Source organism: Myotis nattereri, assembly GCF_964212035.1.
Source record: "Myotis nattereri genome assembly, chromosome: 15".
Taxonomy (NCBI): domain Eukaryota; kingdom Metazoa; phylum Chordata; class Mammalia; order Chiroptera; family Vespertilionidae; genus Myotis; species Myotis nattereri.
Genome location: NC_138090.1, coordinates 12,524,701 through 12,547,656, shown reverse-complemented (window position 1 = coordinate 12,547,656; position 22,956 = coordinate 12,524,701). Strand labels below are relative to the sequence as shown.

General features: G+C 52.7%; 2 protein-coding genes across 2 annotated transcripts in view; one reads left to right on the top strand and one right to left on the bottom strand.

The window, feature by feature from the left end:
• The window catches only part of CMTM4 (CKLF like MARVEL transmembrane domain containing 4), a gene marked incomplete at its 5' end in the record, with an annotated part of 38,225 nt that extends 33,859 nt beyond the window's left edge, over nt 1–4,366 (top strand). Inside the window, 2 exons of the mRNA XM_081107505.1 lie at nt 1,651–1,749; nt 3,048–4,366. Of these exons, the coding sequence (XP_080963631.1) occupies nt 1,651–1,749; nt 3,048–3,212 (264 nt within the window). The 3' untranslated portion in view covers nt 3,213–4,366. The remainder of the gene's footprint in view (nt 1–1,650; nt 1,750–3,047) is intronic.
• Nucleotides 4,367–11,896: 7,530 nt separating this feature from the next.
• On the bottom strand, nt 11,897–19,922 carry CMTM3 (CKLF like MARVEL transmembrane domain containing 3). The gene is made up of 5 exons (XM_081108476.1): nt 19,727–19,922; nt 16,168–16,323; nt 14,415–14,510; nt 13,945–14,065; nt 11,897–12,975 (listed from the first exon to the last, which is right to left on the bottom strand). Exons 1-5 carry the CDS (start codon nt 19,871–19,873, stop codon nt 12,947–12,949), a joined length of 549 nt encoding a protein of 182 aa, XP_080964602.1. The 5' UTR covers nt 19,874–19,922; the 3' UTR covers nt 11,897–12,946.
• Between the last annotated feature and the right edge of the window lie 3,034 nt (nt 19,923–22,956).

The following is a 22,956-nucleotide window of genomic DNA, read 5'->3' as shown; positions in this document are numbered from 1 at the left end:
GGTCTTCCCACAGGAGGCTCTCTGTGTTGTTCAGACTCTTTTAGGAGGAAAAATAAGAGCAGAGCTGAATCAGGAAAGTTGATGTCAGTTGAAGACTCGGTTTTGTCTCAGCATTGGACACTGAAAAAAATGTGATTTAAATTTAAACTCTAAAACCTCAAGATAGTGGAGGCATTTTGTCTGAGTTTTTATGACAGGTTTTAATGTCTCAACTATTTTTAAGATAAAGTTTGTGTTATCCACAGGAAAATGCTTACAGAGTTGTGATCTAAATTGATAGCGTAGTAAACAGATAGCAGAGAGAACCTCGTAAACCTTCCCGCAAAAAGGCAAGCTCTGTGGGTTTTATAGTTGTTGTTTTGTTTTAGATGTTAGTTTTTATGTGTAGGCCTCTGATGTTATAAATATTAGCTTGTTCAAATTTGTTTTGAACACTGTACAAATCAAACCTATTTGTGGGCCAGATATGGCCAATAGGCCTGGAGTTAGCACCCTCTAGACCAGATCCCCTTGATCTGTTATTGGAGTTACTTGGGCTCACACCTATACTTACTAGTGTGTTACTGGAGGAGGGACTCGAAAACATGTGTATGTGAGGGTGACCTTCCTTTGCTTCTGTTAGCATAGGAGGGCTGCAGCCGTGGTGTTTCAGGGGCCAAACAGGAAACATGGAGTGGCTGGTTATGAGACTGCAGGGAGTGGGGATAGCTGTGGCAAACTGGAAAACATGCATCTTATAGAGTACACAGCCCATTGAAAGTATTTTATTTTATTATTGTTATTATTTAATATATATATATTTATTCATTTCAGAGAGGAAGGGAGAAAGAGAGAGAGCTAGAAACATCAGTGATGAGAGTGAATCATTGACTGGCTGCCTCCTGCACGGCCCCTACTAGGGATCAAGCCTGCAACTTGGGCATGTGCCCTTGACCGGAATCGAACCTGGGACCCTTCAGTCCTCAGGCGAATGCTCTATCCACTAAGCCAAACCAGCCAGGGCCCATTAAAAGCATTTTTTAAAAATTTAGTACCAATGTTTACTAATATCCCCCCTCCCCACCCCCTAATCCACATCTGAGGGCATGCCTGGATGTGCCCCTGGCATAAGTGGAACAACACAGTAAGAGCCTTGGTTTTATTTCGTGGCCAAGGAGCTCAAGCAGCAGTACTCCGGTTTTAAGCTTTTTAAACTGTGCAAGTGATAAGTGGTTGTTATAGAAAAACTGGACGATACACATATTAAAATAGAATAAATAAAACCATGTGATCACGCAAGAGAAATGAAAACATGTCTTCAGAAAAGCTTCCACATGCCAGGATGATTTGAATGAGTTTTTAAAAGACAACAATAGAACTCTAAGTGGTCATTAGTGTGCATGTCCTCGATAGGTTCGCAGGTTGGGTTTCTGTAATAAGTCATTGAGAAATGGTGGCGTGGGTTTTGCTGTGTGGCTTATCCAGTAGCATCAGACACTGTTACGGTGTTTGCCTTCCTTTGTACAGCCAACACCCCCGGGCCATTGAGGCGAAGCTATGGAGCCAGCACAGAGGCTGGGTGTTGTGCTTGTTTTGAAAGTTCTTCAATGGCTTTCAGGGCAACGCATGAGATGCTTCTTTTCAAGTGATTTTATTTATCTTTTTCTTTAGGATTTGGTCAACACTGGACTCAGCACTTTCTTTTTCTTTATTGCTTCCATTGTACTGGCTGCTTTAAACCACAAAGCCGGAGCAGAAATTGCTGCCGTGGTAGGTGAACCCAGGTGGTTAAAACACGGGCTGATTTGTGTACTTGTGACTTGCTCTCCTCTGTCCCCTAATATGTGTCCTACTCATTGTCCTTTAGCTTTTTCTTTGCTAATGAAATTGTTATTGGGCCAATGGAGGTCCCAGTCCCTTCAGTGCTATGGTTCTCAAAGTGTGGTTCCCGGAACAGCAGCCTCAGCATCACCCAGAAACTTGTTAGAAATGCCATTCTCAGGCTCCCCCAGAGCTGCTGAATCAGAAATGTGTTTTAACCTGCCTCCAGCTGATTCAGGGGCACACTCAGGTTTGAGAACCACTGCTCTAGTCTTTCCACCGGGACCCTGGATGTCTGTCTGTTAGTGGTGTTGCTTTATCAAGCCTTACTGGCCGTTGTGGCAGTCTTAGTAGTCAGATGACATTTTTGCTCTTCAGGGTAGAGTGCCCTGGGGGGTGGGGTGGGAACCAAACTGTCTCTGTGCTCTGCATTTCTGTATTGTTCTGTATTTACAGAGAATATGTAGCGTTTTTTGTAATGGGGGGGATTAAAAGGTTCCTGAAAAATATTAAGCGCGCTGCTCTCCCAGGTGTCACTCAGTAGATTCATCAGTTGTTATTAACTAAGCCAAACCTGCTGCTTCTCCTCCTGGAGCTGCCCAGGTGACAGGCAGCTGGAGAGCAGGTGGGGGTTCGAGGGCTGTGCTTTGGAATGTCAGGCCTTATGGCTTGAGTTGTTATTATACTTGAGCCCCTGATTTTTTGTGTGCATGGGATTTTGTCTACATGTATTTTCTCATCTGGGACCAGTGACCATGAAGGTGCTGTAAAAGAGTCATTAAAATTTTTTTAATTGATTTTAAATATGTTTTTATTGGTTTCAGAGAGAGGAAGGGAGAGGGAAAGATAGAAACATTAATGATGAGAGAGAATCATCCGGTCAGCTGCCTCCTACATACCCTCTACTGGGGGATCGAGCCTGCAACCCAGGCATGTACCCTAACTGGGAATCGAACCATGACCTCCTGGTTCATAGGTTGATGCTCAACCACTGAGCCACACTGGCTGGGCAAAAGGCATTTTTGTAATAAAAAAGATCCAAAATACTTTGTGTGAAACCTTAGGCTGTCTTCAGGTCAGGGAGGACTTCTGTGGGTCACATAACTATAGATTTGGCCACGGTCTGACAGCTAAACATTCAGCCGGGCCAGGTGTTGGGGGCATAGCTGTAAGCCGCTCGGGGTCCTGCCCAGACACCTCGTAGACTGCTGATGTGTCTGAGGACTATCCATGCCTGTTTCTCGTAGATATTTGGCTTCTTGGCAACAGCGGTGTATGCGGTGAACACATTCCTGGCCGTGCAGAAATGGAGAGTCAGCATCCACCAGCAGAGCGCCAATGACTACATCCGAGCCCGCACCGAGTCCCGGGACGTGGATGGGCGCCCGGAGATCCAGCGCCTGGACACATGAGGGCCCAGCAGGGTCCTCCCTCATCCTCGTGCCCGTCCTTTCAATCAAGTTTTCTTTCCCTCGTCACGACAGATTCTCATGTGTTTAAGCTGAATTTTGTCCTCTTTGGTAAAGTTCATTTTGGGAAAGGTCCCCCGCCCCCCCAGAGTGGCCCTGTTAGCAGGTATGTGAGGCCGAGAACCCCTGCACCCTGTGTGTAGACAGAAGTGGGTGGGAGAGACCTACGGGTTCTCCAGCGTTTGGTGGCCGTGGGAGCAGCCGGCCTCCCTGGCTGCCATGTCCACTTTAGGTCTTCACCGGCCCTGAGCACAGGCTTCCTCCCATCTGACTGAGCCACCCTGTCATATGCATTTGTGACAAGTCAAGACTTTGGATTAAATGGGGGCCGCCACGAGGGGGGAAGTCAAGGCAGGAAGGTACAAGGTTGGAACAGTCCGTCAGCAGTGATTCCTGGGCAGCCCCCATAGTGCGCTCCATCAGCGTTAGTCTTGCTGCCAGGATCCCCCCTACTGCCTGTCTTCCATGCCCCGGGCGTTGAGACAGCCAGCAAGGCCCGGCAGCCACGCGTGGCACTGAGGGTTGCAGTGATGGGTGTGCTGGTGGAGCTCTGGGCTGGGGCTGGACTTTCTGGGGATGGGCAAAGCTGGTGTCCCCTTGGGACAGCTCACAGGACTGTTGACATGCACTTCCCACCTGCTGAGAAAACACTCAATTCCTGCTCAAATGAATCACCTCCCTGAACCCAGATTCTCCTCCAGGAATATGGAGACCATCTTGTTTTTCGCTCTCCTGCCTACCCTTAATGCTTTGAGGCTGCGTTGCAGATTTCCTATCATTTTACCTCCGCAGGTAAAATTCAGGAAAGAAACGCAGTCCATCCCGCCAGCCAGACACTTGCCCGTTTGGACCGCAGGTGGAGACACCCCTCTGTTTTAGATACGTGCTCACTTCAATGACCTGAGAAGAGTTCTACAGTGATTCTGTGTAGACTTGTCTAGGATTCGAAAATACTTGAATTTGCACCATGACATCCTTCCATTGATATTTGAGAAGCATGAACGAATTGAAGCTTTTCAGGGTCCTAACTATGAACATCCATCTTGGAGGTTGTTGGGAAGAAACCTAGGTCTGTCAGATTTTTGAACTGATTCTTGATAAAGTGAAGATTATTGTGGTGAAGGAGTTAAATGAGCCCCTATGATGCTGTAGTGTTGTTGTCTTTTTCTTCCTGTTGGAGATTAATTGTATCTTTTATGGGAAAATTGTTTTGTCAGGTTTTCACTCTGAGCTGTTTTTAATGTTTACAAACCTCACTCTAGCTCTAATGTTTTGTGATTAGCTCTCACCAAGGAAAAAACAGTTACTGGTGGGAAAGTGGGAAGATCTCGCAGTAACTCGGAGAACCCCCAGGAGCTTCTGCTAGCGAGCGATCCCAGCCTTGGCAGCGTTCTGTGTGAAGAGAGAGAGAACAGGGATATGTCTTTGGGGGTGGCAGGAGGAGAGCGTGCGTGGGAAAGCGTCTGTGCGTGTGTGGCATTGCATTCTTCATAAAGAGCAGCGTTGGGGGATTGATCAGGTGGCTGGGGATGCCTAGGAAATGGTACTATGCTGTCTCTGAGGGGGCGGGGTTAGGGGTTAGCTCCCTGAACTGAACACTCGGTACAATCTGAGTTCTACTGCAGTTCCTGCCATGGGCACCGGCCCAGGTCACATGTGCAAGCCCCTTGTCTGCTTCAGGGGCCATGGCTGCGGGTGCAGACCCAGCTGGTCTGGGGGTAACTCACCTCCCTCTGCTCCCCCAGAGGGCAGCCAGGCCTGGTCACAGCGGGGTGTGCTGCCCAGAGGGTCTGATGGAGCCCTCTCTCCGTGTCTGTCCTGGGGCAGTACAGGTCATGCTTCACAAACTTTGAACCTATTCTATATAGTGATTTTTTGAGGAGATTCTAACATCTGGATTTTATCTGTTCATTTTATGTATTTATTTTGCATTTTTGAGTGTGTATGCCTAATCAAAATTGGGCTTATCTCACTCTGCGAGTTCCATTTAAAAAGGGGGTCACAAAGACTCGGCCTGGCATTAAATGGGGCCCACTTGGAAGGACCACCCTGTACTTTATCAGAAATCTCCTGCTGGGAATCATGTTACTTGGCCTCAATAAAAAGCCGCCTTTGAAGTGAGATTGAAGAAAAGAATACCATTCAGGCAGGATTGCTGCCCAAGTTTTCCCAAGTCACTTGCATGGGACCAGTTTACCGTCCGGGGAAAGGAGCCTCCTGGCCTCCTGGGGCTGTGCTGTCGGCTGCAAGAAACCGATCTGCAGCCACGGACACTGTGACGGCTGACGATGAGGAAGAGTGATGACACCGAGCACCCCCGAGCGACTTAGGAGTTAATGTGCATCTTAGTGTTAGAATCTTTGGAATAATTTATGTCCCTGTAACTATTTAATATCCTTTGTGCCATGAGGCTCTCCCATGGAGTTTGTAAATATATTTCTTTCTATTTAATGAGCTCTCTAGCTGGTGTGATGCACCGCCATCCATCTCGTCACCTGTGGCAGTGTGGTGGTGAGAAGGTGTGAAGGGCATGTGCTTGTCCAGGTGAATGTAAAGACACCCGCGTTCTTCTTATGTTGCCTCTGTCCAAACAAGACCATCTAGATTTCGGGGGGCCTGTGGCACTTCTTTTTTTGGCAAATTAAAGGAAGCGTGTTTTTGCATTTAATAGTTCCAATGTGGGTCACTGTCAGTTTGTTTTGGGGAATTTTCAGACTGAGGCAATCTTAGTGTTTCTCAATTTTCTGGTGGGATGATAATGGCTTTCATGGTCTGTGCCAAACCTGAAGAGAGCTACAGTTGCTTTGTGCATTTGAATTTGTGCCTAGCAACTGTATGGTTGAAACCCTCAAGCATTTGGTGGTTTTAGATGGATGCAAACACTGACGTCTTCAGAGAAAGTTTATCTTGGCTCGGATTTGGTGGATGTGGTATTTTTTCTCTCTGATTCTCCTTTATCTTCCCTTTATACTGAATGAAGGCCTGAAAGGAAATACCTTCTCCCTTTCATACAGAGAGATTGCAATCATGAAAGCGCAAAGGCACTTGGCCCCATATAAAGCTGGGGAAGGACCAAGGCATTTATAGGTTAAAATCTCATAAGAACCCGGCATGCATGGCTCAGTGGTTGAGCATCAGCCTATGAACTAGGAGGCCTTGAGTTCGATTCCCGGTCAGGGTACGTGCCTGGGTTTCGGGCTCAGTCCCCAGTGTGGGGGCTGTGCAGAAGGCAGCCAGTCAATGATTCTCTCTCATCGTTGATGTTTCTATCTCTCTCTCCCTCTCCCTTTCTCTCTGAAATCAATAAAAATATATTTGAGAGATTACCTCTGCCTAGAGAAAGGCAAGAATGTAGTAGCCTGCCCAGTCCCAATATTTATCCATGTCTTCCTTGGCAACCTGAACTGAAGGGCCGGCATCAGCAGAGCCCAGCCTGGCCACAGGGAAGCCAGTGAGGGCCCGGCGTGGCTCTGAGGGCTTGGCTTGGGGAGGTGGACAACACTCATGGCCCTTTGGGTACCATTACTGTCCCCTGGTAGGAACGCTTAAGCCCCTGGGTGGCTATGGAGTGTATCTGACCTCCACTCTGTGCTGGAAGGCTTCTGATGAGAGCTTTGTGACTCAGTTGAAACATTCCTACTCTTTTCTTGTTTCATTTCTTACCTGAGGATATGTTTTCCATTGATTTTAGAGAGGGGGAGGTGAGAGAGAAACATCGATGCCAGTGAAACATCCATACACACCCCAACCGGGGATAGAACCCGCAACCTGGTGTGTGCCCTGACCGGGAATTGAACCCGCCAACCTTCGGTGTATGGCACATCACTCCAACCAATTGAGCCACACCAGCCAGGGCATTCCTGCCTTTTTAAAGCAGGCAGCTTCATCTACCTTCTTGAAGGTTTCTTTAATTCAGACTTGGGGTTAAGCCATAGCTGGTCTCGGAGGAGAGGAAGCAGTCTTCTGTCTGCATATGTCTGTGAATTCTTGCCTGCAATGAGTGCGCCTTGAGTGTCCCCCCCCCACCCTCACCCCCACTTGTCGTGTCCTGTGTGTGGCCCAGCCTCATCCTTCCTTACAGACACCTGCGCCGATTGGGAAGGACCCTCTCCGTGTGTTTAAGGGGCGGGCCGGGGTCTAACGTCCGGCTGAGCGAGATTTTCTGTGGGTGGTTCTTAGAATCCGTCCTAACGAGTGAGTAGGGTGTGGAGACACACGTGGCTAACAGTGACTCTGGGAGACAGTGGCAGCTTATGTGGTTCCACGGGGGCCATCCCTCTTCACAACAAAGCAGCAGGAAGTCGCTGTGCGATGGCCTGGTTCTCATTTTCTCCGTATCTCATTTATAGGAAAATGACGGCATTGAACAGGTAGTAAAAGGCAGACACTCTCTAGGGTGAGGGCTGCCGCCGATTGATTCTCGCGAGCAAATGAGGTCTCCAGCCACTTTTTTATTTTTCAGCGAAGTTTGCAGAACCCAGGGCTCTCTCTTCCCCACGTCTTGCTTGTTTTATCAGCACCCACTTTTAGGACCAGAAGGGTGAGAGGGTGGTGAGGTGGGAGCTGGGGCAGGTCTGAGAGGTGAGGGGAGGGGGCCCCTTGGGCCAGGCTCTGTCTGCTGTGGGGCTGTTGATAACACTAGACTGGTGACCGACCCAAGAAGTCTTGAAAAGATGGACTTGCTTAGCTACCTTCCTCTCCCCTTGTCTTTGGGAAAGTGAGGCCTTGTGCTCTGGAATCAGCTTGAGAGCCAGAGCTGGACGTAGGGCCCATGTGCCTTGGCGCCCGGAGGGGCTCTGGGTGGTGTTTGGGAACTCGCAGGTCTGGCAGGGTGACTTGGATTCTGGTTTCGGTGCCACCTTAGAGCGGACTCAGACCGAACACTGCCTTGTAAGCTTCCCAGCTCTTTACAAAACCGCGTGTTTCTTCTCTTATCAGACAGTGCTGAAATCATAAGGACGGTCTGGTTGAGAAGGTAATCTGAAATATTTGGACCTTTACATTCCTTTAATTTTGAAACTGTCTCTGAAAGAAAATACCCTCACATTCTGTTAGATCTAGAACTGTATTCTGAAAGCAAATGTTCTGTTTGACTTGTTCTCACACCAGTGAATGGCACTTATCCCCCCCTGGCCTGGAACAGAGCAGTGGGCCCGGTAGATTTTCCCGTTTTTGGTCTAGTCTATATTCTTACTCCATTTAGATATAATTTCTCAATTTGGGTGATTTTTTTTTCTAGTTTATCTTATTCCATAGGCATAAGAGTAAAGAAAAGTTACCCACAAGCCCACTAAGTTTGAATGAATCAATGGCAGTTTGCCTAGAATAAAGTTTATATTATGGATCCTTGATTAGTCTGTCTTTTTCATAGGGTTAGTTTGTTGTCTACTTTTTGTTGTTATTAATCCTCAGTTGAGGATATTTTTCCCCCCATTGATTTTTAGAGAGAGTGGGAGGTAAGGGGAGAGACACACAGAGAGAAACATCGATGTAAGAGAGACACATCGATTGGTTGCCCCCTGCACGTGCCTGACCAGGGCCAGGGATTGAGCCTGCAACTGAGGTATGTGCCCTTGACAGGAATCAAACCCGAGACCCTTCAGTCTGCGGGCCGATGCTCTATCCACTGAGCCAAATTGTCTACATTTTTGATGCCAAGAGTTTAGTTCAGACACCCTGGAGTGGTTTGGGCTGCATTACACTCACAGGCTGGGGGCCTTCATTAAGGGTTAATAGCCTGGGCTCTAGTGAGCTATCAGCACTTGTATGGTTCTCAGCTAGCGGAGGAAATTGTCTCAGATGACCTTTGCTGGTGGGATTAGTGTGAGGCCCAAAGCTTCTTTTCCTACGTGTGCCTCGGAGGAGAGAAGGTGTGACATAGTTGATTCCATAATAATCTGAAACCCAGTAGGAAGCACCTCCTTTTATTAGAAAAGCCACTGAAGGGAAGGCCAGGCGGTAAGGCCTGTGTGGGGACCTGGTGCCCATGCCAGGCAGGGCCAGGTCTCGCTGGGGCTGCCTCCCTCTGTGGGCCATTTTGCTTCCCTGCCTTTTCCAGAATCGATTTGCGAGTTTCAAGATTCTGTTCCCATCTCTGCAGAAGTGAGGCAGGCGAATATTCGGGGTTTGAAGGGAGAACTGGCTGGCCCACGGGCTGGGGAAGGCTGACTCTGAGGACAGGATGCCTGGAAGGCCCCCCAAGCTGGCCCAGCCCCTCAGAGGGGCCACCTGCTTCCAACTCTCACCCCATAAACCCACTTAAAAATGAGTCTTCAGATCCTGTCTCAGAATGAAATGGCGTGTGCAGATAAAGCCAGTGCTTTTCATAACCTGATTTTTGATGCGGTTTCCTCTAAGAGAACGCTAGGGATCGAAACTATTTGTATATGTTGCAATTTGTAGGGGTTCAGGAACCCATGGCAAAAACACTTAACTAATTTATTACAGGTATGACTGTCCCCACCCCGCCCTCCCCCAGGCAGGCAATTCTGTCTTTGTATATTTTAAGACAAATAATAATCACTTCACCTTGGTGCCTTCCGTGTGTCGGTCACGTAAACACTTGTTAATCATGGAATTGAAAGAAAGATGTACATTTAGTTAAACCAGATAACACTATTTTTGTAGCATGATTTTAGATTGTGTCCTTTTAATGTTGCTTTCAGCAGTGCTGGTTTTGCGGTTGGCCATTTTCCCCGTAAACTTCCTATGTTTTTAAAAAGAAAAAGACAAAAACCACCCCTGGTTGTTCCTAGCTCCCCTCTGCTGCTCCGTCCCCCACGTCTTGTTTCCGCTTATTTAAACAGTCTGAGAGTAAGAGTATATTTCTGTGAAATAATTCTTAATCAGTATATCTGCATTGGGCATTTTTTAAACCCCTTGTTCAGTCGAGGGAGCCACTGCTCACCCCGGTGAGAGGAACGGGTTCCACTGGAAAAGAACAGAACAGCGTCCTTGGTGCTCTGACTTCCCTTCTCTGGGCTAAGCCCGTGAAAAGGCCCGTTGTCCGGGGCTAGTGAACCAGAGGGTGTTTGCCGGCCTGGCTTTGCTGCTTGCATCTGCGGGACCCGCCCTCCCCCCCGCCCCCCCCAATGGTCCCGGGCTCACCTTCCACTGGATCTGATTGGTTGGTGGACCTGGGTAGGCTCGAGGCCCTGTGGGGTTTGGGGCCTGAACAAAACAGATTCCCTGCTCTGAGGAGCTTGATGACATCACTACAGGATCACGCTCTAGATGCCCCCTCTTGCTGCCCCACCCCCGCAGGACATGAAAAATCTTGAGGAAACCAGCTGAGCCGTTGCAACATGAAGGAATGGATTTACTGAAACAAAACTGTAGCTTTTTTGTCCTTTCTGAAGGGCCAGAATATGTAATTTTTTTCTAACAAAGGAAGTCAAGTCAGATGGCTAGTAACTCTAGGTGATCACTCATTGGTACTTGGCCCAGGGGTACTTTGGGGGAGTCAGGTTAATTTAATAACCATTACACTTTCCTTCGTAAACGCCTATTTCCTTTAACCGTTTAGACACAGCTGGGGGGTGTTCTGAGGTGATCCCGTGTGGTAAACTTTGGTTTATGCTGTTGGCTGGTCAGAGCTCCCACCCCGGCTTCTCAAACGGACACGGGTGCCCACGGTGCCCTGGGGTGGGCACCCCCGCTCTGACCGGCTCTGGGGCTGGACTCTGCCCACTTGGAGTGGTTTCGGGCCCCAAAGCCTCGGCTCCTGTTGGTTTGTCCCAACAGCAGACAAAGCCTCACATTGCCCTCAGTCCCCCCTTTTTCTTTTGAAGGACCAATTTTTCATGGTACTTGTCCTGATTGTTTTCATAGTGTTCAAATCTGTATTTTTGTATGTAGAGGGAAATAATTTTCTCAACACTAACCGCTAATATTGTATTAAATTGTCATGAAGGAGTTCTTGTTTAATAAATGGACATGTAAAAATGGTCTGGGCTCTTTCCCTGCTCTGACTTACCTCCCTCCCCTTCAAAGGCTGGGGACCCACTTCCTGCAACGGGCCTGTTAGGTGGAGGTTGAACACAACCAGCATCCACCGGACGAGGCCCCCGTGGGACAGGTGTTGACAGGTAGCTGGGCTGGGGCTGGTGAGGCCGAGCAGAATTGTTCCCCCCTCCCCCCCTTGGCCTCCGCACGTTCATCTTTCACACACATTCTCAGAATGTGTGTGTGTGTGTGTGTGTGTGTGTGTGTGTGTGTGTAACCCGGGGCAGAAAGCTTGCTCCTTCCCATAGGCCTAGGCCAAAGTGCTGGCCAGGCTGCCCCCAGGCTCCGATTCTGAGGTCCCTGGTGCAACCAGTTCCCAACCACGGGGACTCCGAGGTCTGGCTGCCTGAGGGGTGTGGTGGGACGTGCCCTAATACTGAGGCCCTGGGCCTCCTCAAAGGGGCTGGGTGACCTGGGCAAGTCATCGAACCTTCTGTCAGTTTCCTGGCCTACAAACAGGATTGTGTGAGGAGTAAGTAAGAGCACAGGCCAGAGAGCGTAGTGGGTGCCTGGCATGGAGCGTGTGTGCGCACGCGTGCGTGTGCGTGTGCGTGCGCGCGTGCACCGACGCTGATACTGGATGGCATCGCTCTGGGGGGTGGAAGGTCTTCAAACACAGTCCATGCAGGTAGTCAGTCTGGTTTAATTCATTATGGCTTTTTTTCAGGGGAGGAGATTCACATGCAAGAGAAGAACAAAAGTTACAAATGTTCCCAAATGGGTCCAGAACTCTGGCTCATTTCGTAAGGCCTCTTGGTCACAGGAAATGCTATTTAAGAAGCTGCTTTTGTATAAAAAAATTATATAAAGTTACAAAATCCATTGAAGATATATACACAGCACAGGAGAACACAGAAGGCACGTCTCACCTCTTGTGAGTGGTCGGGAGACCTGCTCTGGTGTCTAGAAGCACATGGTCCCGAGCGTCCAAGAGCCTGTGGCTGCTGGCGGACCCCCGGGGCAGAGCGGCTCCAGCTGGGCCTGCCCAGCGACCCAGGACGCTGTCCCTTCCTGTGGGCCCTGATCTTTTGGACCCGGTAAGCTGCTTTACGAGCTTTTCTTTGAAATGGTCTTAGACCCACAATAGTCCTGTCCCCTGAAGGAGTCACGGTTTCCAGGGGTGTGAGGAGGCAGTTAAAGGCATGGCAAAGGCCAGCTTCCTCCCTGCTTACAGAATGAAGGAAGTGGTGCTCCTTGAACCAAAGAACCTTGGAAGGATCGTTCTCAACAAAGTGCCTGGCATGGGCAGGGGCACCAAATGCAGACGAAGGTCTCTGGGGCTGGGGGGCTGGCGGTTGGCCCCTGGTGGTTTCTGCCTTACCCGTTACCTCTAGCCACCCCATCTTGGCATGCATATCCCTGTGACAGGGGTCAAATGGCTCTATTTGCTTTGTCCCTTTGTGCTTATTTTCGGCAGAGAGGTCAAAGGGCTTAAGGTCTGTGGGACAGAAACGAGGAGTGGCGGGATATTCACGATGCCCTCCTGTGCAGAGCGGTTAGACAGGCTCAGAAACGTCACCTTGGGGCTGCGAGGAGGCCTGCTCCCCTGGAGAAGTGACAGCCTTCCTCCAACACTCCCGGTCCCCAGGCCTTGCTCCGGCCGGCCAGCCAGCCGGTGAGAAGTGCAGGAGGGAAGGCCCGCGTGGCCGGGGCTGCCAGGGCGGGGCGGCCCTTTAGTCGGAGTCAGAGTCGGAATCCTCTTCTGAAAAGAAAGCAGAGGAGGCTTGGCAGGAGCCTCCTGGCTGGTGGTGCCGGGAGCCGTCTCTGGAGAGGCACAGTTGGGCCCCTCCTGCAGCTGCCGGTGCCACTGGTGGGGTCTGCTTGGCCTGAGGGCAGCCGCTGTCACCTCCACGGTGCAGCCAAATGCAGGCGGGAGCCCCACTGCCCTTTCCTCTGGGGCTCCATGCGCCCTTAGTCTCCCTGAGCTGTTCTCACCTGGGGTGTCAGGACAGGACATCTGTACCCCAACCCTACCCCACAGTTTAGCAGGACAATGTGGGGAAAACCATTTTCTTATCTAAGAAACTCAAATATACTAGAAAATCAGGAAACCTCTTTTTGGCCATTGTGATCAGAAACAGGGCATGGCTGTGTGGTCACAGGTGGAAAACCAGCCACCCAATCTGCAAGCCCCCCCAACCCGTTTATTTTTAAATTAGGTAATGGCACAACCATTCTGAGCTGAAGGTTGGCTGGAGGGGCCAGAAGGCCCGTTGCACTCTCCTTGGATAAAAAGCAGAACAAGCTGGAACTTGCCTGGGCGCTGCGGGTAAGGCCGAGAGCCAGCTTGGTTCCCTGACCCTGAAGCCGTGGGGCAGGCCAGACTGCAGGGGCGCCGGCCACTTTGCAGCCCAGGGCACGGTGCCCAGGAGTGGGAGCCACTGACTGGCTGCCCCGGGGGCTCCTCAGGGACCACTGAAGGTAGATGGAGGTGCCAGGCATGCCCTCCGCTTGCCCTTCCTGGAAAGGCTCAGGCTCTGGGGAGCCATGTGCTCGTCCGAGGGGACCGGCTTTATGATCAGGGCTGCATGAAGGGATGCGAGAACCAGGCTGTGAAAACACTTCCTGCCCATGGGGAGAGGGGGCATGCTGCTACTCCAGCCTCAAACCAGCCAAGTGTCAAGTGTCCCCAGGGGAGAGCAGGGCCCCAGCCCGCGGGGTGGCCACCCACCTTCCTCCTTGTTGGCTGTGGTCTCGTCTGCAGAGCCCTCTTGTTTGAGGAATTTGGCCACGTCATTGAAGATCAGGTAGAAGTCAATGGCAAATACGATGGTGGCAAAGAAGCCAAACACCTGTGGATACAGAGGACAGGGTGCGCGGGGACGGGAGTCCCTGGTCCAGGAGACTGGGAGGTACCTGCCCCAGCCTCACCACCTATTTATCTGATTGAATAAGCAGCTCAGACTGGCAGGCACAGGCCCCTCCCATTAATGACAAATGGGAAAAGGAGCTGTTAATTTGGCTGGCAAACACCCTTTCAAAGCTGGGGCAGAGTGGATCTCCAATAAGAGGCCTTTGGGGGCCTAAGCAGGCACCATGCTAAGCAGGTGTCCTAAGAAGCATCTGGGACTTTAGGAGGGCTAGGGTGAACTTGAGGGGGGCGTCACTGGCCACCCCCTCTCGGGTAGGGCAGCTACTCACCCCGGCTGCTTTGGCAGCCCCATCGGAGTATTTGGCGACAGCTGTGATGGAGATGGCAAAGTAGATGAGGGCGGCTGTGACACAGCGTAGGAAGTCCTGGGGAGAGAGGGACATGGTCACACCGCCCTGAGCTCCACGGAGTGGGGCACAGCAGGGGAGGGGCCAGCTGGGAGCTTAGGCAGGGGCGAGGGGTTCAGAAGACACCAGGCAGCACAAACAGGGCTGGAAGCCCACTGTTCCCAGAGGAGGGTGGGCCTGGCAGCCTGAACACATGCCTGGCTCCCGAGTCCAGCATCTGTGGGGCTCCCACCCTGTCCTCCCACCGCCACTCCTCCCCCTGCTCCGGTGCCGCTTGCAGGCTGCCAGCAGCTGAGGCTGCCCTGCCCCTGGGCCTCACTTTGCCACATACTTGTTGCAGGTCCATTTATGAATTATGGTTTCTGTTTACTTGTCCCTAAAATGGGGACACAGGGTGCAGCCCATCCAGAAGAATGCTGGGGATGAAGTCAAGAAAAGACCAGGCTTGGGGGTGGGGGCGGGGGAGGTGCAGGCTGGGGTTGGGGGCAGGGGCAGGCTGGGAGGGGACAACAGCGGTGGGGGGAGGAGGAAGGGGACATATGTAATACTCTCAACAATAAAAATAAAAAAAAATATTCCAAAATGTGTGGGTTCGATCCCCAGTTAGGGCACGTGCGAGAGGGCAGCCCATCAATGTTTCTCTCTCCCTTCCTCTCTCTCAAATCAATAATTTTTTTAAAAAAATTCACTTTATTAAACAAAAAAAGAGAGGCCAGGGTTCAAGTGCAGGCTTGCTGTCCCTTCTCTCTGACCCACTGACCCACTGCACACAGCGAAGTCTGAGGCAGGGCTCTGGGCGCCGGGGAGATAAGCCGAATTGCCAGAGGGCTGAGTGAGGGTGCCCGGCCCTGGTCGAAATGGCTTGAATTCCTGTAGCTGAGACTAGGGCACCAGCGCCACCTCGTGGCCAGCAGCAAGGATGCAGTCTGGGATTCCCTTACAGCAAGCATGTCAAACTCCCTGCACACAAGGAATATTTTTGTGGCCCAGAAATGTTTTAATTAAAATTTCGTAACTTAATTTTTACAATATCCTGTTATACATAATCATTAATAACGAACTACAGCGTTTACTATAATCGTGCTTGCATTCATTTCCCTTACGTGCCAGCGCACCATTTCTCTCCACTAATACTAGCAGCGAATATTTTAGCAGCTGATTGCCACGTCATTAGTCTTGTACTGACTTGTTTGCTGTGCGCAACAGGAAATATTTCGCTTTCGGAGAACATGAAAAAATAGGTTTATTCACGTTACGCTTATTAATTTGTGCAGTTATTCAGTGTCTGGTAAGTTAATGTTCAAGAAAAATTATTAATTTTTATTAAAATGTCCTATTTTATTTTAATGATTACTCATTTATTTCAGCCCTTTGTATCCAGCATGTCTCTATCGAAATAAACCTACATTTCTATGAAAATTGAAGCTTTTGTTATTTTGCGGCCCACATAAACTTAAACCTTGTTTATTTGGCCCGTGTTAGCCTTTGAGTTTGACATGCTTGCCTTACAGAGAGACCTGGAGGCCCTGACCGGGGTTATATGGCTGCTGAGTGGAGGGGCCCAGATCACCTGAAGCCAGGTCTACCCGCCTGGCTCCAACCAACGGCAAACAGCTGTCCCAGTGCATCGAAGAAAGGGCAGCCAGCCGCTTCCTCTTGGGGCCCCAGCCCTCACCATCATGGGCCAGCACAAGCCCTGCCACTTGTCGTTCAACTGCATGGCATCAGCAAAGAGGAAGAAGAGGGCCAGCAGGAACTCCAGGAGGGGCGCGGTGAGGAAGGCGGACGCTGTGGACGCCACGTAGCAGACAAAGATGATGAAGGAGAGGCCCTGGGTGGGTGGGGAGGGAGAAGTCAGAGCCTTGGCACAGCCCCTCACCCAGGGCCCCTTTGAGCCCCCGCCAGTCAGGAGTAGAGGAGGCTCAGGAATGGAAGGTGATCTGCCCTCAGTTCTGCAGCTGCCAGGCTTAGGACCTGGCCATGCGGCCCAGGCTCACACCTGTGTTGCCCCCAGTGTTTCTGGGCATCGCCCTTAGTCCTGACCCCGTGCCAGCTCCTTGCCAGGACCCAATCAGGAAGTGCCAGCCTCCTATGTGTGTCCAGCCGCAGGAGGCCACCCTCTGGGGCTGCTCACTCTGCCCCCACCCCAGCAGGCTCTATGGCAGAGTTCACCCGACCCAGATGATGTCCAACGGGCTAGGCAGACCTAAGCAGCCTCAAAGGCAGCCCACTAAGCAGGAACCAATTTCAAAAATTCACTCCCAACACACAAGATCGGCACTTTTCACTGAATGCAATCTACCTGAAAAACAGTAAAATCTTAAACTTAGTAAAGATATGGGGGCTGAAGTGTTTAGAGTTGAAATGTACTGATGTCTGCAGTTTAAATTCATTGAAAAACAAAATGGAGCCTGGCTGGTGTGGCTCAGTGGTTGAGCGTCGACCTATGAACTAGGAGGTCACGGTTCAATTCTTTTTTTTTTTTTAAATATATTTTATTGATTTTTCACAGAGAGGAAGGGAGAGAGATAGAGTTAGAAACATCAATGAGAGAGAAACATTGATCAGCTGCCTCTTGCTCATCCCCCACTGGGGATGTGCCCGCAACCCAGGTACATGCCTTTGACCGGAATCGAACCCGGGACCTCTCAGTCCGCAGGCTGACGCTCTATCCACTGAGCCAAACCGGTTTCGGCTATGGTTCAATTCTTGATCAGGGCACATGCCCAGGTTGCGGGGCTTGATCCAGTGTGGGGTGTGCAAGAAACGGCTGATTAATGATTCTCTCTTCATTGATGTTGCTATCTCTATCTCTCTTCCTCTCTGAAATCAATAAAAAATATATATATTTTAAATGGATTGCTAGATAGATGGAGAGATATGTGATAAAGTAAATATACCAATGTGTTAACAACTGTACAATGTAGGTGGTGGGTATATTAGTATTAAGAGTATAACTCTTTTGACTTTTTAATATATTTGCAAATTTTACGACTAATAAGAAATAAACACCCAGGAGAAGAGTGTTGACACTGATGTCCCCGGTCCCGCTGGTCTCTGGGCGAGGAGCGCTGAGGAACTAGAGTGAAAATGTTCTCTGCAGCCCTGTCCATGCACTGTGTGTGGGAACTGATGCTGCCGGACGCTGAGCCCCCCAATAGTTCTGCAGACTGTGTGTGCTGCAGAGCAGACCAAGGTGCTGGGGCGGTGCCCGCTGAGGCTTGTGGGATCTCCTGGGATCCTCGCAACCACCCATGTGCCAGGTGCTGCTTACAGCCCACTTTACAGACGGGAAGACTGAGGTTCTGAGAGGTGAAGTGATTGCTCAGTGTCATGCAGCGAATAAGAGGATACCAGGATTTTGAACCCAGGGCTGGCTTGACCGGCAGTGACTTTCTTAAGCAACCCTGCCCTGTGGGTGTTGGCTTTTATCTGGTTTCTGTCACGGTGTCTGGGTCTGAACATGTCTATGGCTGAGTAGCTCTGAGTGGGGCCCAGGGGGCCTTGCAAGGGATACCCAGAGGCCTCACAGGAAGCACTGAGGCTGCTTCAGACAAATGAGCTACAGAAATCCCAGGAGGTCCCCAGGGCACCCGCATCTGTACTGAACATGGCCCTGGGGATAGCTGAGTCCAACTTGAACAGATGGTTAAGCAGGGCACAGAGGCAGCCGGAAGACAAGGTGTGGGACCCGGACTCGGCCTGTCCACAGCTCCTGCTGTACTCACTCGGCTGGGCTGTTCTTGAGTCCCTCTCCTTCCTGCCCCGCCCATACCCCCCCAAGCCTGACTGTGGACATCCCTCTCTAGATTCCTGTTTCCTCATTCTCTGATTCCTAGTTGCCACTTCACCCCTTCCTGCCCCTGCCAGCCTCCCCACTTGCGTGGGCCTGGGGCAGACAGGAGGTGACTACAGGAGTCACGAGTGCCGGGGAGCAGCTCCCTTTGCGACTTCAGTGCCCACCCTCACTCCTCCCCACGCCTGACACTCCCAGACAGATTCCTGACTCCCAGCTCTGCCCCGGGCCTCCTCTAAGCTCCAGCCTGCTACCCCTTGACTTATTTGGGGGGCCTGAGTGGGGTGGGTTTGGGGTCCCCTCGGTGGATGGTGGACTCAGGCTTCTCCCCGAAAGTAGCTCCCATCGATCTCTCGGGTGGGGCTGGAGTGGCCAACCAGGAGGCAACCCCTTGAAGTGAGGGCTGGGGGTCCTGCGGCCTCACTTGGGAGTTGGGCAGGTCCTGGGCTGACCTCCGGGCTGACCCCAGGCCCAGCAGAGGTGACAGGACCACAGACCGCCTTCTGAAGCGGCGGCAGGATCCCCCTCCTTCTGACCCCATCCCCCGCGGTCCTTGCAGCTCCCGCCCTCACGGGTCAAACCCCTTAAGCTCCGGCCTCAGCGATCTTGTCATCAAAGTGGGAATAAAGACAGAGGCCGGGATCTAAGTAATCAGTGCCCCTCCCTCATCCCGCGTCCCCTCCGCCTGGTCTCTCCCTCCCCTTCCCTCCACGGGGGTCCAGGGCCAGCCCCCAGCCCACCCGCGGCCAGTGCGGGGCTTTTCGCCGGGTCCCGAGGACAAAGGCCGGGCCGGCCCGGGCGGGGGGAGCGGGAAGGAAGAAGCAGCTCGGCGGGGGCGGGGCGGCTGGATCCCGACGAGGAAGGGGAGGCGGGGGATGAAGTCACCCCGCTGGGCTCCGGCCCCCGCCCCGGCGCCTGCGCGCCCCCCAGAGTGCTGCCGGGGCCTCACCCATTCCCAGGGGTCCCCTTCCCACCCGGTGCTGTCCCCATCCCAGCTGGCTGGGCTCCACCGCAGCCTCCGCCCCGCCGCCCGAGGCCCGGCTGGCCCTCCCTGCGCCCCGGAACGAGGGCGAGGGCCCCCGGGCGCGAGAAGGGCCGAGCGCGCTGAACCCTCCCGGGGCCCAGAGAGGGCGGAAGCGCCCGAGGTCACACAGCGCCGCGCGCGGGGCCTCTCGCCAGGCTCCCCGGGCCCCTCGCATTCTCCTCTCACCCAGGCCTGGAGGCTGGAGACCTCTGCCACCCCCAGCTTGGCACGCGCGCGTGGAACGCCCGGGAGAGCGCGGGTTCGGGCCCCGCCTCGCCTCTGCCCCGCGCGCTGAGCTTCAGCGAGTCCGTCCTGAACGCGGGCAAGTGTGCCCAACTGGACCGGGTTCCGAGCGGGACCAGCGGGGCGCGCCGGACAGGGGCCCCCGCCCCCAGGGGGCCGCGCCTCACTCACCGACTCGGCCAGCAGGAGGCGGCCTTTGAGCGAGCAGAGGAAGGCGCGCGCGGGCAGGAGGGCGCGCAGCCCCGGGACACCCGCGCCGGGAGCGGAGCGGCGGGCGGGCTCGGGGTCCGGCTCGGGGTCCGGGTCTGGGGGCCACATGGCGGTGGCGGCTGCACGGACGCGGCTCGGTCTGGCTCCCTCACCCCCTGCGCCCGGGAGGGAAGCGGAAACCCCGGCTGTGCGGAAGGAGAGAGGGGCCGGGCGAGCTCGGCGCAGGGGCGCATCCCCCGCCGCGCCCCGCCCCCGGCCCCGCCTCTCCCCTGCCCCCTCCTCGACTCCGACCTCCCTTCCCCTCTTCCGCCCTCGTTCCTTCTCCTCCCTTCCTGCCCTCGGACCCGGGACCCGCCGCGGTGCCGGCCTGGGGCCCCCTGAGACGCCTCCCATTCTCCTCTCACCCCTGCCCCGGAGGCTGCAGAACTTGTTTGCCACCCTCGGGTGCCCTGTCGGAGCTCCCACCGGCTGTCCTCCCCACAACCCAGAAGGGTGGCCTCCGCTCGCTGCCTCCCGTCGAGCTTCAAGCCGGGCACAGGTCCGGCACCCAGGACCCTAGGCGCCCAAACAGCAAAACTCTGCCCGGTCCTCCCGCGGCTTCGATCGCGCTGTCGGCCTCCCACCCACTCCCGCTGTTTCTCTCTCGGCCATTTGGCCCACCCCACCCCCACCCCCCACCCCGCCGCACCCTTGTATTCCGGGGGCGGGAGGCGAAGATGCAAGCCCCGTGCACGGCACACGCGCGCGCGCGCACGCTCCTTCTGGGGCGCCTGTTCAGTGTCGCCAAAACCAGCCCGGGACATGCTGGCTGCGCGGGCCTCTGCGAGGGGTGCTGCCCGCCGTCCTTCCACCCAAGAGCCAGAGTCCCCGGGGGTGGCCTGGTGCTCGCCCAGCCTCTGTCTCACCACGACGGCCACACACGTTCACCTCCTACACGCCCGTCCCCGCGCCCTTCTCACCGCCACCAAGGCCTCCGCCAGACCGCAGGCCGCTCCTGTCTCCTCCTGCGCTGTTCCGAGGAGGCAGATGGGAGCCGTGGGAGCTCCCCATCTCGCTCAGGGCCTCGGTACAGGGCAAAACATCACCCCTCGCTGCCCTCTCCGCCCTTCTCTTCCACCCACCTGCTTCCTCGCGGTTTCTCACACAAACCAGGCTCTCCCTCCTGCAGCCGGGCCTTTGCACGCGCTACCCGCTCTGCGCGGAGTGCTTTCCCCGCCGCGTTATCCGAGCAGTCCTTTAGTCTGCTGCGACCAAAAAGCAGCAATGCGTCCTCAGAGGAGACTTGGCCGACCTCTCCAGCTAGGTAAGAGGCGTTCATTTACCTATGGATTCATTCCGCCGCAGAACTGGGAGCCCGACCTGAGGGGAAGCCCCGCTGGCTGTGGGTTTTGGGGGTGTGGGTAAACACTAACTGTGCCCGGAGAATCCTGAGTTAGGTGGTCGCTGGTAATAGATGTCGGCAGGTTCAGCGGGCGGCCAGGCAGGAAGGACTGAGCTAGGGACCAGCGGGAGGAGGCAGGTTGTGCAGGCCCCGGCCCTGGAGTTTGGGATTTACCCACATTCCCTGGGAGCAGGCCAGGGAGGGGAGGGGTTAGACCTGAGGACCACCTGGTTCTCATCTCTGTTAATTAAAACGTGGCTCAAAATTGCAACTCAATATAAGAAAACAACCTGGATTTTAAAAGGGGCCAAAGATTCAGACAGACAATTCAACAAAGGTGTACGGACATCTAATAAACACATGGGTGAAAAGATGCTCAACACCATGACATCTAGAAATGCAAATTAAAGGCACAATGAGACACTGCTCTACACCTATCAAAATGGCTTCATAGAAAGGGATGCTACTATTTAAGTGCTGGTGAGGATGTATAGCAGATGGACCTTTCATTCACTGCTGATATAAAGGTTAAACAGGCCCAGCTGGCGTGGCTCAGTGGTTGAGGGTCGACCTAAGAATCAGGAGGTCAGGGTTCGATTCCCAGTCAGGGCATGTGCTTGGGTTGTGGGCTTGATCCCCAGGAGGGGGCGTGCAGGAGGCAGCCAATCAAACAACAACATTATATTAAAACAACAACAAAAAAAGTTAAACAGCCCTGCCCGGTGTGGCTCAGTTGGTTGGGCGTAGTCCCGTACATAAGGTTGTGGGTTCGATTCCCAGTCAGGGCATATGCCTAGGTTTTTTTTTGTTTTTTTTTTTTAAATATATTTTATTGATTTTTTTACAGAGAGGAAGGGAGAGAGATAGAGAGTTAGAAACATCGATCAGCTGCCTCCTGCACATCTCCCACTGGGGATGTGCCCGCTACCCAGGTACATGCCCTTGACCAGAATCGAACCTGGGACCTTTCAGTCCGCAGGCCGACGCTCTATCCACTGAGCCAAACCGGTTTCGGCAGAGGTTTTGAGTTTGATCCCTGGTTGGGGCCAAACAACCAATGTTTCTCTCTCTCTCTCTCCCCCTCCCACTCTCCCTTCCCCTCTCTCTGAAATCAATAAACATATTCTCAGGTGAGGATTTTTTTTTTTTTTTTTTAAATATATTTTATTGATTTTTTTTTTTTTTTTTTTTACAGAGAGAAAGGGAGAGAGATAGAGAGTTAGAAACATCGATGAGAGAGAAACATCAATCAGCTGCCTCCTGCACACCCTCCACTGAGGATGTGAAAGCAACCAAGGTACATGCCCTCGACCGGAATCGAACCTGGGACCCTTGAGTCCGCAGGCCGACGCTCTATCCACTGAGCCAAACCAGTTAGGGCAGGATTTTTTTTTTTTTAAAAAAAGTTAAACAGAGGTCTATCATGGGACCCAGCTATTTTTCTTGTAGGTATTTACCCAAGAGAGATGAAAGCACGGGTCTCTACAGAGGCTTGTACACGAATGTCCGTCCGCAGCTCTATTTTTAAAAGCTTAACGTAGAAACCACCCATTGGTTAATCAGCAGGGGAAGGAATAAGCTAACTGAGGGACATCCCTTCCAGGGAAAGCACCTCAGCAATAAAAAGGAATAAATCGTTGGTGCGTGCAACAATATGGCTGCATTTTGCAGACATGATGTTGAATGAAAGGAGCCACACTGAAAACAGTACATGCTGTATGATCCCACCTTTATGAAATCCTAGAATACGTGAGACTACGCTGTGGTGACAGAAACCAGTCTGTACCCAGGGTCGGGGCTCGAGGAAACT

Bases quoted from the DNA above. Each gene is read 5' to 3' on its own strand.
- CMTM3 (XM_081108476.1), bottom strand. From the start codon at position 19,873: ATGTGGCCCCCAGACCCGGACCCCGAGCCGGACCCCGAGCCCGCCCGC. The intron at 16,324-19,726 runs GTGAGTGAGGCG...CCACCCACCCAG, and splicing joins GCCTCCTGCTGGCCGAGTCG to GGCCTCTCCTTCATCATCTT. The intron at 14,066-14,414 runs GTGAGTAGCTGC...CTGTATCCACAG, and splicing joins GGGCTGCCAAAGCAGCCGGG to GTGTTTGGCTTCTTTGCCAC.